We start from the raw sequence: 13,790 nt of genomic DNA on the forward strand, positions 1-13,790 counted from the left end.
CCGGTCAAGATTTGAGGAATGATGTGTATGGTGAGTGAAGAATAAGAATCCAGATAATTGAATTTGGAGGTAACAAAATCACAGATGAGGAATTAATAGCAGATAAATCCAATTTTTATGGTCTGCCTGTGATCTGATTTTTTTTTCTTCCCTTTTCTCATAGGTCTTTGAAGGCAAGCTTGCTCCATTCCTCGTGAAGATCAACAAATTTGCCAGTGCCCACGTATATAGTTGTGGCCTTTGCAGCCAGAAAGGCTTCATCTGTGAGATCTGTAACAATGGGCAAATCATCTATCCTTTCGAAGGGACGACCACCAAAAGGTAGGTATGTCAGGCCTGGGTGGGAGGTAATTGCAGCTTCAAAAAAATTATTTATTTTCAGATCCCTCAATTTCCACCCACTTCTTTCTCTGTAATCTCCCAGCTTTCCAGCCCTCTGAAATGTTTGCATTCCAATTCAAGCGTCCTGCACATTCCCATTTTTAATTACCCTGGACTGTGCCTTCAGTTGCCAAGCTTGTAAACCCTGGAATTTTCTCTGTGCCCTTTTACTCCTGTTTCTTTTCAAATGCTCCTTAATTCCTACCTTTTTGACCTTGTTTCAGGTTAACAATCATAACCTCTTGATCAGTGTCAAATTAGGTTTGAATCTGCTCTTGTGGTACACCTTGGAATATTTTCGTTTGCTATGTAAATGCTAGTTTTATATGGAAGGATCTCCCGGGATACGGACTATCCATGTTAAATTACCTCGTCCTCGGTATGCTATTTAATCTTCCATTTTCAGGGAAAATGTTTTATACATATAGATTCACAAAAAGGATATTTTTGCTGGAAAACACGTTAATTTGGAGAAATTTCATAAATCAAAAAGGCTGTGTGAAATGTTTTTTTGAGAGTTATAGGGTAACATATTCCTAAGGGGAGTGAGTGGCATGCTATTTGTTATTGTGAAAATCAAATCAAAGACGCATACCCCTAAATATCAGTTGCTTTGTTGCGAAAATTTGTGATTTGAATATTTGTAATTCAAGGAATTTTGCATGTGTACATTAATTCACTTTTATTACGTATTCTGGAGTTCTCAAAGACCCCGCAAATGTAGTTCTTCTCAAACAGTGTCTCAGAGGTGACCTGTTGACTCCCAGCCCACAGGAACCACAGAGTATCCACAATAACTGACACTTGTCTCTCTACCAAAAAGAGCCAGGAGTGGTTTGATGAGAATATATGTAATACAGATATGCCAATAAACATCTCCATTGCTTCTTTCTCCTGGGGGAAAAAAAAAGTTGCAGTTGGCCCCAGTCCAGTGCATCTATACCACCGCAACACAATGCTCAAAGCCCCTTAATGCCTAAGTAAATTATCACCATGAATTCTTTCGCCAAAATAGATTTCTTGTCATGTGGATCTCCCGCCTTGGGCTAATTAACAGTAATTAATATAGGGAAAATGTAAGGGATGTTGTACAAAACATTGAATTCACAGCTGGGCCATATCTCCCATTTATAAACATACGATTGGCATCATGAGGGAAAAACATGTTGTGATGTAGTTGGCACATGAAGCTTGATACAAAATATATATGATGACATCATGACTTTAGGAATAAATCTAATTATAGACTGGTGCAGATTTGCTTTTGAAAATGCACTGCACCCTTCTCTATTCTCTGCATTCCGATTCTCTGCCTCATAGAAAATGGAATGTTCCAGTATTAAAATGTTAATGTTGTGTAATGCAATGATCAAGCAAATGACCATTCATTTCTATACAGAGAGAGATATGCTCAAGTACTCCTTGTTTTGTTGAAATATGATCCAAGCATTATATTTGAAAATGGCTTCAAACTATTAAGTAGCCTTCATCTGTGCCTCACTTATTCTACATGTGTATTGTAGATCAGTTTTCTTTTACTGATCTTTCTTTGCGTGATTCAATTTGTAAGCACACTATTCTTTATTTCTAACTGCTACACCATAATAGATTATAGCTGCATTAAACTAGAAATGTGTTTCAGTGTTGGAACACTTGAAAAAGCTCCCCATCACTTTCCTAACATTACGAGGCAGGTCCACATGATAATGTGTTGAATATATTTATGGTCACAGAAGGTTACATGCTTTTATCATCACCCAGTGTTGTTTTAGGTTATTTCAAAAGCACATAACTCGTATTTATAATGCACCTTTAATGCAGTAAAATAAAGAACTAATAGAGAAGAATGTAAACACTAATGATCACTGAATGCAGATAAGTTTTTAACATCTAAATACAGCTGCACTGAGTGCAGGCGCCCAATAAGGTCATCCCCGGGTTACAAGCCCAAAACCACATACATACGAACGAACATTTGGGATGGATGGGGATGAATTTCCAAGCTGCTACAGGCAACTTCTGCCCTGTGGGAACGTGGCATTTCCAACTCTCCAACCTGCCTTCTCTCCAACAAACCACCCCCTCCGTGCCCCTCAACCTGCAACAATCAGGGGCTAGGTCAGGCAGATCAGAGCTGGGAGGGCTGAGCACACTCACACATTCTATCACTGAGTTAGTGAGGCCAGCTGGCAGCCGCTCTTCCTGGGTTGCTCTCCCTTCACAGCTGTTCTGTCATTCCCTCCCACACAGTTCAAACAGTTCTGGGTAATAGAACCCTATTGTAACCTGGAGACTTGATTGTCTGTAGCTGTGTCTGTTCACATATGCATGAGGAGAGAGAAGGGGAGGGACTACTTTAAAATGCCATCTTTCAGTTGGAATGTTAAATCGAGTTTCCATTGGCACAGTGGCGTGTTTGGAGGAGGTGCTATCTCACAGCACCAGAGACCTGGGGTCGATCCCGACCTCAAATGCTGTCTTCATGGTTTACACATTCTCCCTGTGACTACATGGGTTTCCTTCAGATGCTCCAGTTTCCTCCCACATTCAAGAGACGTGCAAGTTTGTTGGTTAATTGGCCTCTAGATTGCCTCCAGTGTGTAGTGACTGGATGCATAAATCGGATAACATAATACTAGCATGAATGGGTAGATGCTCAGCATGGACTCGGTGGGCTGCTGAGCCTGTTCCTATGTTTCGGATTGGGTAAACCAGCATCTGCTGTTCCTTACGTCTGAATATTTAGTTGGTTTGGTGCACATTGCGCAGAACATTATTCTTTCCTCGTGCACTACCAAATGTCACTGGGGAGGCTTTGGCTACTCTGCAGATTGGCATCTCCCTCAGTTTCTCTATCAATATCTATCGAGAAAATTACAAGCGTAGAATATGCGATCTGTCTGCGTAGGAATCCAGAGAGCAGACCAGAGAAACCTTAGAAATATCGCCAAAGTCATTTTAAATGGACTGACATGAAGAAAATGTCAACTAAAATAATTTTAATTTTTAAATCAACTCCGGCATTTTTGTTGTGCTTTTCTTCAGAGCATCTTAAATCACTTTATGGCATAATTTTAAGGTACAGTCACTTTTGTGATGCAGCAAACATGGTGGCCAGTTTGCACGCAGCATGTGATAGTGGGCCAAGTTGACCAACAAGTGGGATTCACTGAGAGAAAGGTATTGACCAGGTAGCACCCTTTTGCTTTTAAGAACCTTTTTATGTGAAATTCAAAGGAAAGAAATGAACTTTATAATTTAAATTATAACATCTCCAAAACTGCAGACTACCTTCGTAACTGCACTGAATTGTAAACCTGGGTTTTGCCATTATGTAGTGGGGCACAAATGTGTCACCTTCTTGCTAGGGGAGTGTGAGCTAAATTGAGCCGCACCTAATGCATTCCAGCAGTTAATGCAGGAAAGCATTCTGGAACAGTTCACAGATGAAGAATAGGTATTGAGACCAAGAATTTGTTTAAAAGCAAAATGCAGTGGATACTGGAAATCTGAAATCTGCTCCAGATCATGATGAAAGATCATCAACCTGAAACTTGTCAACTGTTCTTTGTCTGTGGATGCAGTTTGATCTCTTGTGTATTTCCATCATTTTCTGTTTTATTCCCAAGAATTTGTTTCAAGAGTTTTGATAAGATTTCTAAAGTCAACAAGGAGATAGAGCAGTAAAGAGGGCTTGAGGACGCACAGAGCAGGAGCAGGGAAACGGCATTGCCTTTTTAGTGAGATATGCATTCTAAAATCGCATGACCAAAGTACACAGAAGCAATTAGCTTTGGTTACCTTGAAAAGCTTACTCATATCTGTTGTGAATTGCTCATATTGGCACAGGGCAATCTCCACATGCCTCATCAACTAGCCCATGTCATTTAAACAGCTGAAATGTTTAAACAGTCTGGGTCGTGCTTTTTCTTTTCTCTCTTATATTTTTGTGCCGTTTCCTATTAAGGAAAGTGTGCGTTTTAGGTTGTGAAGAGACCAGCAGTATCTCAAATTAATAAAGACTACAAATAAGGCCATGACAGCTGAGAATGGCTGACTGGCTGGATAAATGGTTCATCAGGAACAACCCATTTTCATTGAACTAGAGCCCAGCTGTTTAGGTGAGCCATAAGTGATAGTAGAATTAGGCCATTCAGCCCATCAAGTCTACTCCGCCATTCAATTATGGCTGATCTATCTCTCCCTCCTAACCCCATTCTCCTGCCTTCTCCCCATAACCTCCGACTCCCATCAAAAATCTATCCTCTACCTTAAACATATCCACTGACTTTGCCTCCACAACCTTCTGAGGCAACAAATTCCACAGATTCACCACCCTCTGACTAAAGAAATTCCTCCTCATCTCCTTCCTAAAAGAACATCCTTTAATTCTGAGGATATGACCTCTAGTCCTAGACTCTCCCACTAGAGGAAACATCCTCTTCACATCCACTCTATTCAAGCCTTTCACTATTCTGTACGTTTTAGTAAGGTCCCCCCCCTCATTCTTCTAAACTCCAGCGAGTTTAGGCCCAGTGCCGTCAAACACTCATCATATGTTCATCATAGCCATGCTGATTTAGCACAGGTCTGCAGTGATGACCATTCACTGTAACTATGGAGTGGCACTTTTCACCTGCGGCCTTCATTGGAGGCTGCTGTAAGGTCTTATTGTATATAAAGTTCCAAAAGAAAAGGTGATGTAACTAGCAGTTTTCCCAACCTTGGGATAACCCTTGGCAAAGATGGAAATGTAACACAATTTTCACACTGCAAGGTCCCTAAAATAATAAGAATAAACAATATTGCACCCAATCCTCACAGTATGATCCCCTTTGCACTGAACAAAATACACATTAGTTGACGGATTTGCAGGACATCCCCATATGTTCAGTCCATAAGGATGATTTTGATATTCTAGTTCAAAAAACAAACTGCTGGAGCCTGAGCAGGTCAGGCAGCATCTGCAGTTCCTTTTATCATCTGGACCGCCTGTCATTATTCCTTTTAACATATTTTTGCTCGTGTTCCCATCTAGCTCTCAATGATGAGCAAATTTAGTTAAAATAATATTCTTAATAGCTGAGGGCTCAGGTCTGTTCCTTTTGGTACCCCATCGTCTGTCAACCTGAAAAAAACTACTCCGGTTAATTCCTTTAACCAATTCTCAATTCTTTGTAATGTTTTCCCCTATCCATGCAAGCCCTTTTTATGTAACAACCATCTGTGTGGTATATATCATCATAGAGTAGTCATTGTCATTATGTGGTATATTGTTATCTTTTGCAAAATTCAGATGTACTGTGACACCAATTACCCCTCATCTACTATGCTAATGACATTTTCAAGAAACTCTTGGAGTTTCAAATGATTTCCATTCCCATAAAACAATGGCTCCTCCCTGGCATTTTATGGTTATGATGATATTGGGAGAATTGCTCTGCCCTTGTAACACATATTGTATTGTTGAGTTTATCTCAGTTCTTAACAACAGGTTTACCAGATTGTGATAACGGTGATTGTTTTGTTGTTTGTCAATAAAGATTCATCTTAAGAGTCATCAAAATGGAAAAAGTATGTATTTTATATTTTAGTGAATGTGCCAGTAAATTAAGAAATTCTTCTTAAACAGACTCTCAATATCGATGATGACCTGCTTCCTGAGTTGACCACCAGGCACATGGATTAGAGGTTCCCTGTGCCATCCAGACTGCTCCTTTTCCATTTTAAGTGTTCATGTGCCACGGATTCTTTCAGGTCAATGGGGATATTACATTGCTTTCAAGGAAGCTTTGAGAACATCCCTGAATCTTTTTCTGTGTCCCAATAATCTTTTCCTTTGGTAGAGTTTGGAATAGAGTATCTGTTCAGTAGTCTTGTTTGAGGTATGTGAATGACCTGGCGTGTGTACTGAGGGCCTCAATTCTGAGTAAGTTGACCTGGGAGGTGATCCCCCGGTTGCTAAACACCTTAACTCCCCCTCCCATTCCCGCACTGACCTTTCTGTCCTGGGCCTCCTCCATTGTCAGAGTGAGGCCAGTGCAAATTGGAGGAACAGCACCTTATATTTCGCTTGGGCAGCTCACACCCCAGCGGTATGAACATTGACTTCTCTAACTTCAAGTAACCCTTGCTTTCCCTTTCTCTCCATCCCTCCCCTTCCCAGTTCTCTGACCAGTCTTACAATCTCCGACTATATTTTATCTCTGTTTGCTTTGAACAGAGATTTTAAAAAGCAGCTAACTCCCAGCTAACAATGATCTATTCGACATTTTCCTTGATCTCTATTCCCTTTGTCCTATTTTCACACCTTACACTTCCTTATCTATATATTTCCCTCTTCCCTGACATCAGTCTGAAGAAAGGTCTCAACCCAAAACATCACCCATTCCTTCTATCTTTGGTTTAAACCTGAGTTCCTTCCCTTCCTACACAGGGGATGTTAATGTTGGTTGCTTACCTTTTCAGTGCATTTGGAAGATTTTGCAGGTATGGTTTTGGGGTATCTTTTCTGCTCATTTCTGAAGCATAATGGAGGGTGGGGATTCTTTAATGCCACATTTGAGTTCTTGTCCTTCAAACACCCTTCCCTATAGTCAACCAAAGGCTGTACTGCTGCTCTAAAAGCAGTGGTGAATTATATCATCGATATCTGATTTCATTGAGAGGTGGGTTCTGAGATACAAAAAATGATCCATGTTTTCCACGGACTGATCTAACAGAAACACCGAGAGGATGCCATTTGGCCTATTAAATCTGAGTTTGTTCAAAGGAGAGCAATCCCATTAGTACCCTTCTCGCGTCCCCTTGCAATTTGTTCATTTGAGTCATTTCCCATTGGTATTTAACACATACTTTTAAGGTTGGGATGATCCAAAATCAGAACTCGGAAAAAACAGAGATAAAATAAATGAACTCTCATTTTCACTCCCCGACAGATGCTGTTTTGACCTGCCAAGTATTTCCAGCATTCTCATTTCAGATTTACAGAACCTCCAGTATTTTGCTTTTGCAAGATAGATGGTCGAACAGCAGGATCTAAAGAAGAGTCCCGACCCATAATTGCACCTGTCCATTCCCTCTACAGATGCTGCCTGACCTGCTGAGTTCCACCAGCACTTTGTGCTTTGCTATTACAAGTTTTACTTTTTTGTCTGTACGCTCATCTTCAATCCATTAGTTTTACGTATTCACTTACATAATGACAAAGAGGTTGTTCAACATTTTAAGATTCTGATGCACAATTAAATTAGTTAATACTATTGTAGCTAATACACTAAATTAGCTAACACTATTGTATTTGTTATCGAACACTGTTACTGAGGTTACTGGAATCATTAGCATTGTAATATATGTTATTTAAAGAAATATAACACCTACATTATTGAGCTTCAACACTCTTTTAAGGAAACAATGCATCCAGGTGAACATTATAGCCTTTATATTTTATATTCTGGAATAGGCTGCATTTGGAAGCCAATTCAACACTAGTTTTCAAAAGTGATCTGAAGATATACTTGCAGCGGGAAGATTTGTGTTGATCTGGAGAAAGTGAGTGACCTAACTGGGTAGTTCTTTCTCTGGTGCAATGGTGAAATGCTGTGTAATTCCATTCAGCTAAATGCTGTGTAATTCCATATCTGATAATTATCCCAGCAGACGAGTCAACAATAACAGCTAAGAACACACAGAAAACTGATGACAATTTATATATCTTTTATTTATAATGAATGATCTCTTGCTCTCTTGCTATCCACTTTGCTGCTGTAACACTGTAAATTTCCCCGGTGTGGGACGAATAAAGGAATATGTTATTATTATTATTAAAACCTTGAAGGAATATACATAGCTGAGTGCGGTGCTGAGGACGAGCTGCACCTTTCAATCTTCTACTTTCAGGTGAGACTTTGAACCAAGGTTGCCAACTTCCTCACTCCCAAATATGGGACAAGGTGACGTCATCCAGCCAGCGGCCACGTGCTCCCGCTCCACCAACGGCGGCCGCCTGGGCCGGGAGGCGGGTTGTTGCGCAACCTCCATTAGGCGGCCTCCAGGCCTACACAAAATGCTGGAGTAACTCAGCGGGTCAGGCAGCATCTCGGGAGAGAAAGAATGGATGACATTTCGGGCCGAGACCCTTCCTCAGCCTGAAGAAGGGTCTCGACCCAAAACGTCACCCATCTTCTGCTGGACCTCCATGAGGCGGCTGGCGAGGACTTTGCCATGGACGACGAGGGGCAACGAAAGTATCCACAAACTGAAGAAGGCGAAGAAGAGGAAGGCGCTCGATCCAGGCTGCAAGAAGACTACGACTCCGTGGAGCAAGACAGCGATGAACCAGGCCCTCGGTGGAGGGGTGGATCCTGTTTGTGACCGGGGTCCACGAGGAAGCCACCGAGGAGGACATCCACAACATGTTTGCCGAGTACGATGAGATCAAGAACCTGCACCTCAACCTGGACCGGCGCACCGGCTACCTCAAGGGATATGCTCTGGTGGAGTACAAGGAGGCGCAGGCAGCCATGGAGGGTTTGAACGGGTCGGTGCTGGCCGGGCATCCCATCAGTGTGGACTGAGGCTTCGTCAGGGGGCCCCCGAGGAGCAAGAGGCAGAATGGGCGCAGGAGAAGCAGAAGCCCGGACTATAAGCGCCACTGAGCCGGGACGGAGTGCGGAGCGACCGGTGGGACGGAGCGGCCCGCATAGCGCCGGTGACCGAGATGCGCCCACAGATCGCCGTGCCCAAACTGAGCTGTGCGTTACAGGGGCCATTTTATCTCAGTCAAGACTGTCGTGGGGCTGGGGAGAGAGTGGGGAGGGAAAGGTAAGGTTGGCTTGTGCAAAACAACACTCAGAAATAAAGTATTTCAGTTCAAAAAAATAATAATATTCAGTCTGAAGAAGGGTCTCGACCTGAAACGTCGCCAGTTCCTTCTCTCCCGAGATGCTGCCCGTCCCGCTGAGTTACTCCTGCATTTTGTGTCTACCTTCGATTTTAACCGGCATCTGCAATTTTTTTCCTGCAGTGTCCAGGTTCACAGCACCCCCCCCACCCCCCCCCCCCGGGGCCTAATACGGGACAAGGGCGGTCCCGTATGGGACAAACCAATTTAGCCCAAAATACGGGATGTTCCGGTTAATACGGGACAGTTGGCAACCCTACTTTGAACCAAGATCAAGTCAGCTCTAAAAGCAGGAAAAAAATACAGGTGCTGGAATTCTGGGGAAAAGAAGCCAGAAAATAGTAGAAGTGCACAAATAGTCAGAGAGAAGAGAGTTAACATTGCAGGTGGATAGCCCTTCATCTGAGGTGGAAACATTAAAAAAATTTAAACATGTTTTTTAAGTTGTAGAGATATGAAAGATGTTTATGTAAATATAAGACATTTCAGCAATTATTACACTTTTCATTTAGGACCTCGATAGTCATGAAAAGCACTGTGTAAATATCAGACCCTTTTGAAAACAAATGAAAACTTTTTTTCTTTCTCCATAGGTGTGAAATTTGCAGAGCGGTTTTCCATATTGAGTGCAAGTCGAGGAATATTCCTTGTCCCCGCTGTGTGCACAGGGAATTGCAGAAGAAGCCTCAATCTTTGTGGAGCAAACTGGACTTTGATGACAATTTTGAGCTTTGCAGTGCATTTGAATTCCCTTATCCAACTAGCTGATGTCCAGGTCAGGTGTAGGTTAGAGAAGAATTCTTGGACCGATCTTTCATCACTTGAGAAATAGAATAGCTGTATTTTGACCCCATGTACAGTAATAGAATAAGTAGAGAGGATATTTTGTTTGTGAACATAACAGGACAAGGAAGTTAAAGAGGTCCAAGAGGTCTCCCTCTCCACATTAAAGCACGCATTGTAGATTGTATTTCAGATGTAACCATTGAAGGTATGTTGCTTTGTTTATACGAGCCATGCAAAAAACATATTTTCTGTCAAGACGAGTGAAGAGTTGAGTAAATAACCATAGATCTGTTTCCAGTGAGAGCACAGAAATTTCCTTGGGGCAAATTTGCAGTTTTATTCTGCACTGATGTACTGGAGTCACTTTGCTCTGGTAGGGCTTTTGGGTTTGAATTGGGTATATTCCTAGGCTTCAGCAGACACTGAGTTGCAACACACTTTGTAACCCTACTTGACCTGTGCACATCAGCCACGTGCACTGGTTGGCAAAGATGGACAACAGGGCCATTTCCCAGTGCAATCCCTCTTCATTTTTGCACAAGATCCACCCTTACCCCCAGAACAACATGTACATAGCACCAATGTTATAGGTTTGTCTTTCTATTTTAATAGTCGCCTTCCAAGATTTATTTATTATTGGCTACGAGATGAGTATTACTGGAGGAAATATATTTTAGTTAGAACATTAAATTTCCCTCATGCTTTTAAAACAGATTTGATGCTCCATTGGCTCAACAGCTGCTTCAAAATTTTATAACTCTTTTATTCCCCGATATATATTTTTGTTGTCATTCCCACCCTCGTACCCATTGGAGGAAGCGCTGTAGATATTCTGGAGCGAATGGGGGAGGACAATACATTTAACATGGAGACTCATTGGGCCAGCTTGAATGTGACGCAAGTTTTCGTAAATAGACTCAAGTGCCAGGCGTGTTTCTTTATCTACCCAACGGTCATGTGATTATAAAGCAAATTCAAGAGGGGAATTCCAGGCTTCTCGCAGGGGTCACAAGGATTAATGCAACTCGTGCTTACTGCCAACATAGCATTTTTAGTGGTTATGTTTTCCCTTTTTGTTTTCCTTTGCACTTTCCAATGTGATAATACTTCATGTGGACTTTATTGCTGCAATGTTGTTCCATTACACGTAAAAGGTTTATGCATATTGTTCGTCCCTAAGTTGTATCCTTTCAACATCCTAAGGAAGGCCTGTTTAAAAAACATCAACTGCTATTAAATGGGAAGGCGAGAGAACTGAACCAAAAAGCAATGGGGAAGAAGTAAGGTCTTTGAGACCAAATACCTGACAGATTTAAAAAATAAAAACAGAAAGTGCCAGAATACTCAGCATCATCTGTGGAAAAGGTTTTGGAGTGTCATCTATCTCAAGTGTATGCACTTGTTTCCCACTCCACACATGTTGCTGATTTGCTAAATACTTCAATTATTTTAGATTTCCAGCAACTATGTTGTTTTGGGGTTATACATAGGAATCGGAGTAAACTTAAAGCAAAGTGTTTTTAAAAGTTGAAGTTGTGCACATTTATACACATTACCAGTAATCAACATATGTGGAGCACATGGGTACAGCTTAGGTTTCCCAAAAAAGTGTGCAGGGTGGATTGCACTGAGTGCACGGTAAGTGGGGAACACTAGGATCATGAAATATAAAACCAAAGGGAAAAAACTCTCTTTTAAAAAAATGAATGGTTGACAATTGTAGTTGACCTGTTGGGGAGCAGTGAGATTTCAGGAATACTTAATATTGTCAAGAATCAAGAGTGTTTAATGAGAGCGAATGAACAGGAAAGGCACTTTATTCACGCCCACTTTCTGGAATTGCAGTTTTGAAAGTTGTGGCTCATTTCTGAGGCTCTTCTGCATGCATTCAGCTTTTCCTCAGCCCCTGCCACTCACTAGTTCCATTGCCACATAAACCACATTTTGTCTCTGTTAGACCCACTTTGTTTTGTTGAGGTTCGTATGAAGGAAAAGGTTTTAAGAAGAGAAAATTGGCAATTTGTAAAGAGAATTTTAGTTGTATTTTGGTATACAGTGAGAAAAAGGGTTGTTTTTTGTTTGCTGGTAAAACAATTACTTTGAAACCGTGCACCATGTGCAACATTCCTGCTGCGGGTGCAGTCCCATGGGGTGTGATCTTGAGTATACAATCCATATCTAGTTTCCTCTTGAGTAAGGTTTCCAGTTCTGTAAAGCATTACAGTTTTAATCCATATGGCCGTGCAAACCTCCAATTGTCCTGAGCATGACAACTCTGAGTGGTGTGAGTTTATATGTAAATATGGTGTAATGTATTGGGATGACTGCCGTTTCTCAAGAGTGAAAAACGGAAGTGATTATGAGTGAAGGTTGGTAGGGGGAGTAAACAAATGAAGTTAATTTTTTTGGAACCATTTATATACATAATGATGCAAGGTTACTTCTGAAGCCCTGGGGGATGATTGCACCTCATTGACTTGTCTGCTGTTATCTGCCTCAGACTCTGGACACCGGCTCCTTCAGTCATTTACAAAAGCAAAGCTTCTGATAACATTACTTGTAATCTCTCCTCTCCAACTGTGATAAGATTTAACTTCTCAACACGTCTGCACCAAGGTGTTTTTCATAGATGTGTGGAAGTTGTCATTCTTCAAATATCAGTTGCAATTGTAAAGCTTTCAACTTGAAGTTTGTTGCTTTTATAATATAATATATTTATGTATATAAATTGTGAGAAATTATCCTGAGATTCATTTTTGTACAGTTGGAGTCTATAAGTCATCTAGAAAATAATAAAGATATGATATTCTAATGTGCCATTGTCTCAAGTCAAGTCAAATTTATTTGTCACATACACATACACGATGTGCAGTGAAATGAAAGTGGCAATGCCTGCGGGTTGTGCACAAAAAGAATTACAGTTACAGCATATAAATAAAGTTAATAAGTTACTATTAGAGTCGACAAAAATTTAGTCTCTGGGGTTATAAAAGTTGACAGTCCTGATGGCCTGTGGGAAGAAGCTCCGTCTCATCCTCTCCGTTTTCACAGCGTGACAGCGGAGGCGTTTGCCTGATCGTAGCATCTGGAACAGTCCGTTACTGGGGTGGCAGGGGTCCCTCATGATCTTACTTGCTCTGGATCTGCACCTCCTGATGTATAGGTCCTGCAGGGGGATGAGTGTAGTTCCCATGGTGCGTTCTGCCGAACGCACTACTCTCTGCAGGGCCATCCTGTCCTGGGCAGAGCTGTTCCCAAACCAGACTGTAATGTTGCCGGACAGGATGCTCTCTACAGCCCCAGAGTAGAAGCAATGAAGGATCTTCAGAGACACTCTGAATTTCCTCAGTTGTCTAAGGTGGTAAAGGCGCTGCTTAGCCTTACCCACCAGTGCGGCAATGTGCGTTGCCCACGTCAGATCCTCTGCGATGCGGACTCCCAAATATTTAAAACTGCTCACCCTATCCACAATCGACCCATTTATCTCCAGTGGCGTGTACGTCCTTGGATATTTAGCCCTTCTGAAGTCCACAATCAGCTCCTTTGTTTTAGTGACATTCAAGAGGAGGCTATTGTCCTGACACCAGAGTGCCAGATGAGCCACCTCCTCCCGGTAGGCCTTCTCATCGTTGTTGGAGATCCGGCCCACCACCACAGTGTCATCAGCAAACTTGATGATGGAGTTTGAGCTGAACCTGGCCCCACAGTCATGTGTGTACAG

The 13,790-nt window shown here is 41.8% G+C and overlaps 1 protein-coding gene across 6 annotated transcripts in view; it reads left to right on the forward strand.

Moving 5' to 3' along the window:
* The window catches only part of plekhm3 (pleckstrin homology domain containing, family M, member 3), a 90,565-nt gene extending 77,732 nt beyond the window's left edge, over positions 1–12,833 (forward strand). For all 6 annotated transcript variants that reach the window (XM_078403653.1, XM_078403656.1, XM_078403652.1 and 3 more), the window contains 2 exons: positions 164–321; positions 9,877–12,833. In XM_078403653.1, coding sequence (XP_078259779.1) covers positions 164–321; positions 9,877–10,051 — 333 coding nt within the window. In that variant the 3' untranslated portion in view covers positions 10,052–12,833. The remainder of the gene's footprint in view (positions 1–163; positions 322–9,876) is intronic.
* The last annotated feature ends 957 nt before the right edge of the window (positions 12,834–13,790 follow it).

The sequence above is a fragment of the Rhinoraja longicauda genome, chromosome 8, assembly GCF_053455715.1.
Source record: "Rhinoraja longicauda isolate Sanriku21f chromosome 8, sRhiLon1.1, whole genome shotgun sequence".
NCBI classification, from domain to species: domain Eukaryota; kingdom Metazoa; phylum Chordata; class Chondrichthyes; order Rajiformes; family Arhynchobatidae; genus Rhinoraja; species Rhinoraja longicauda.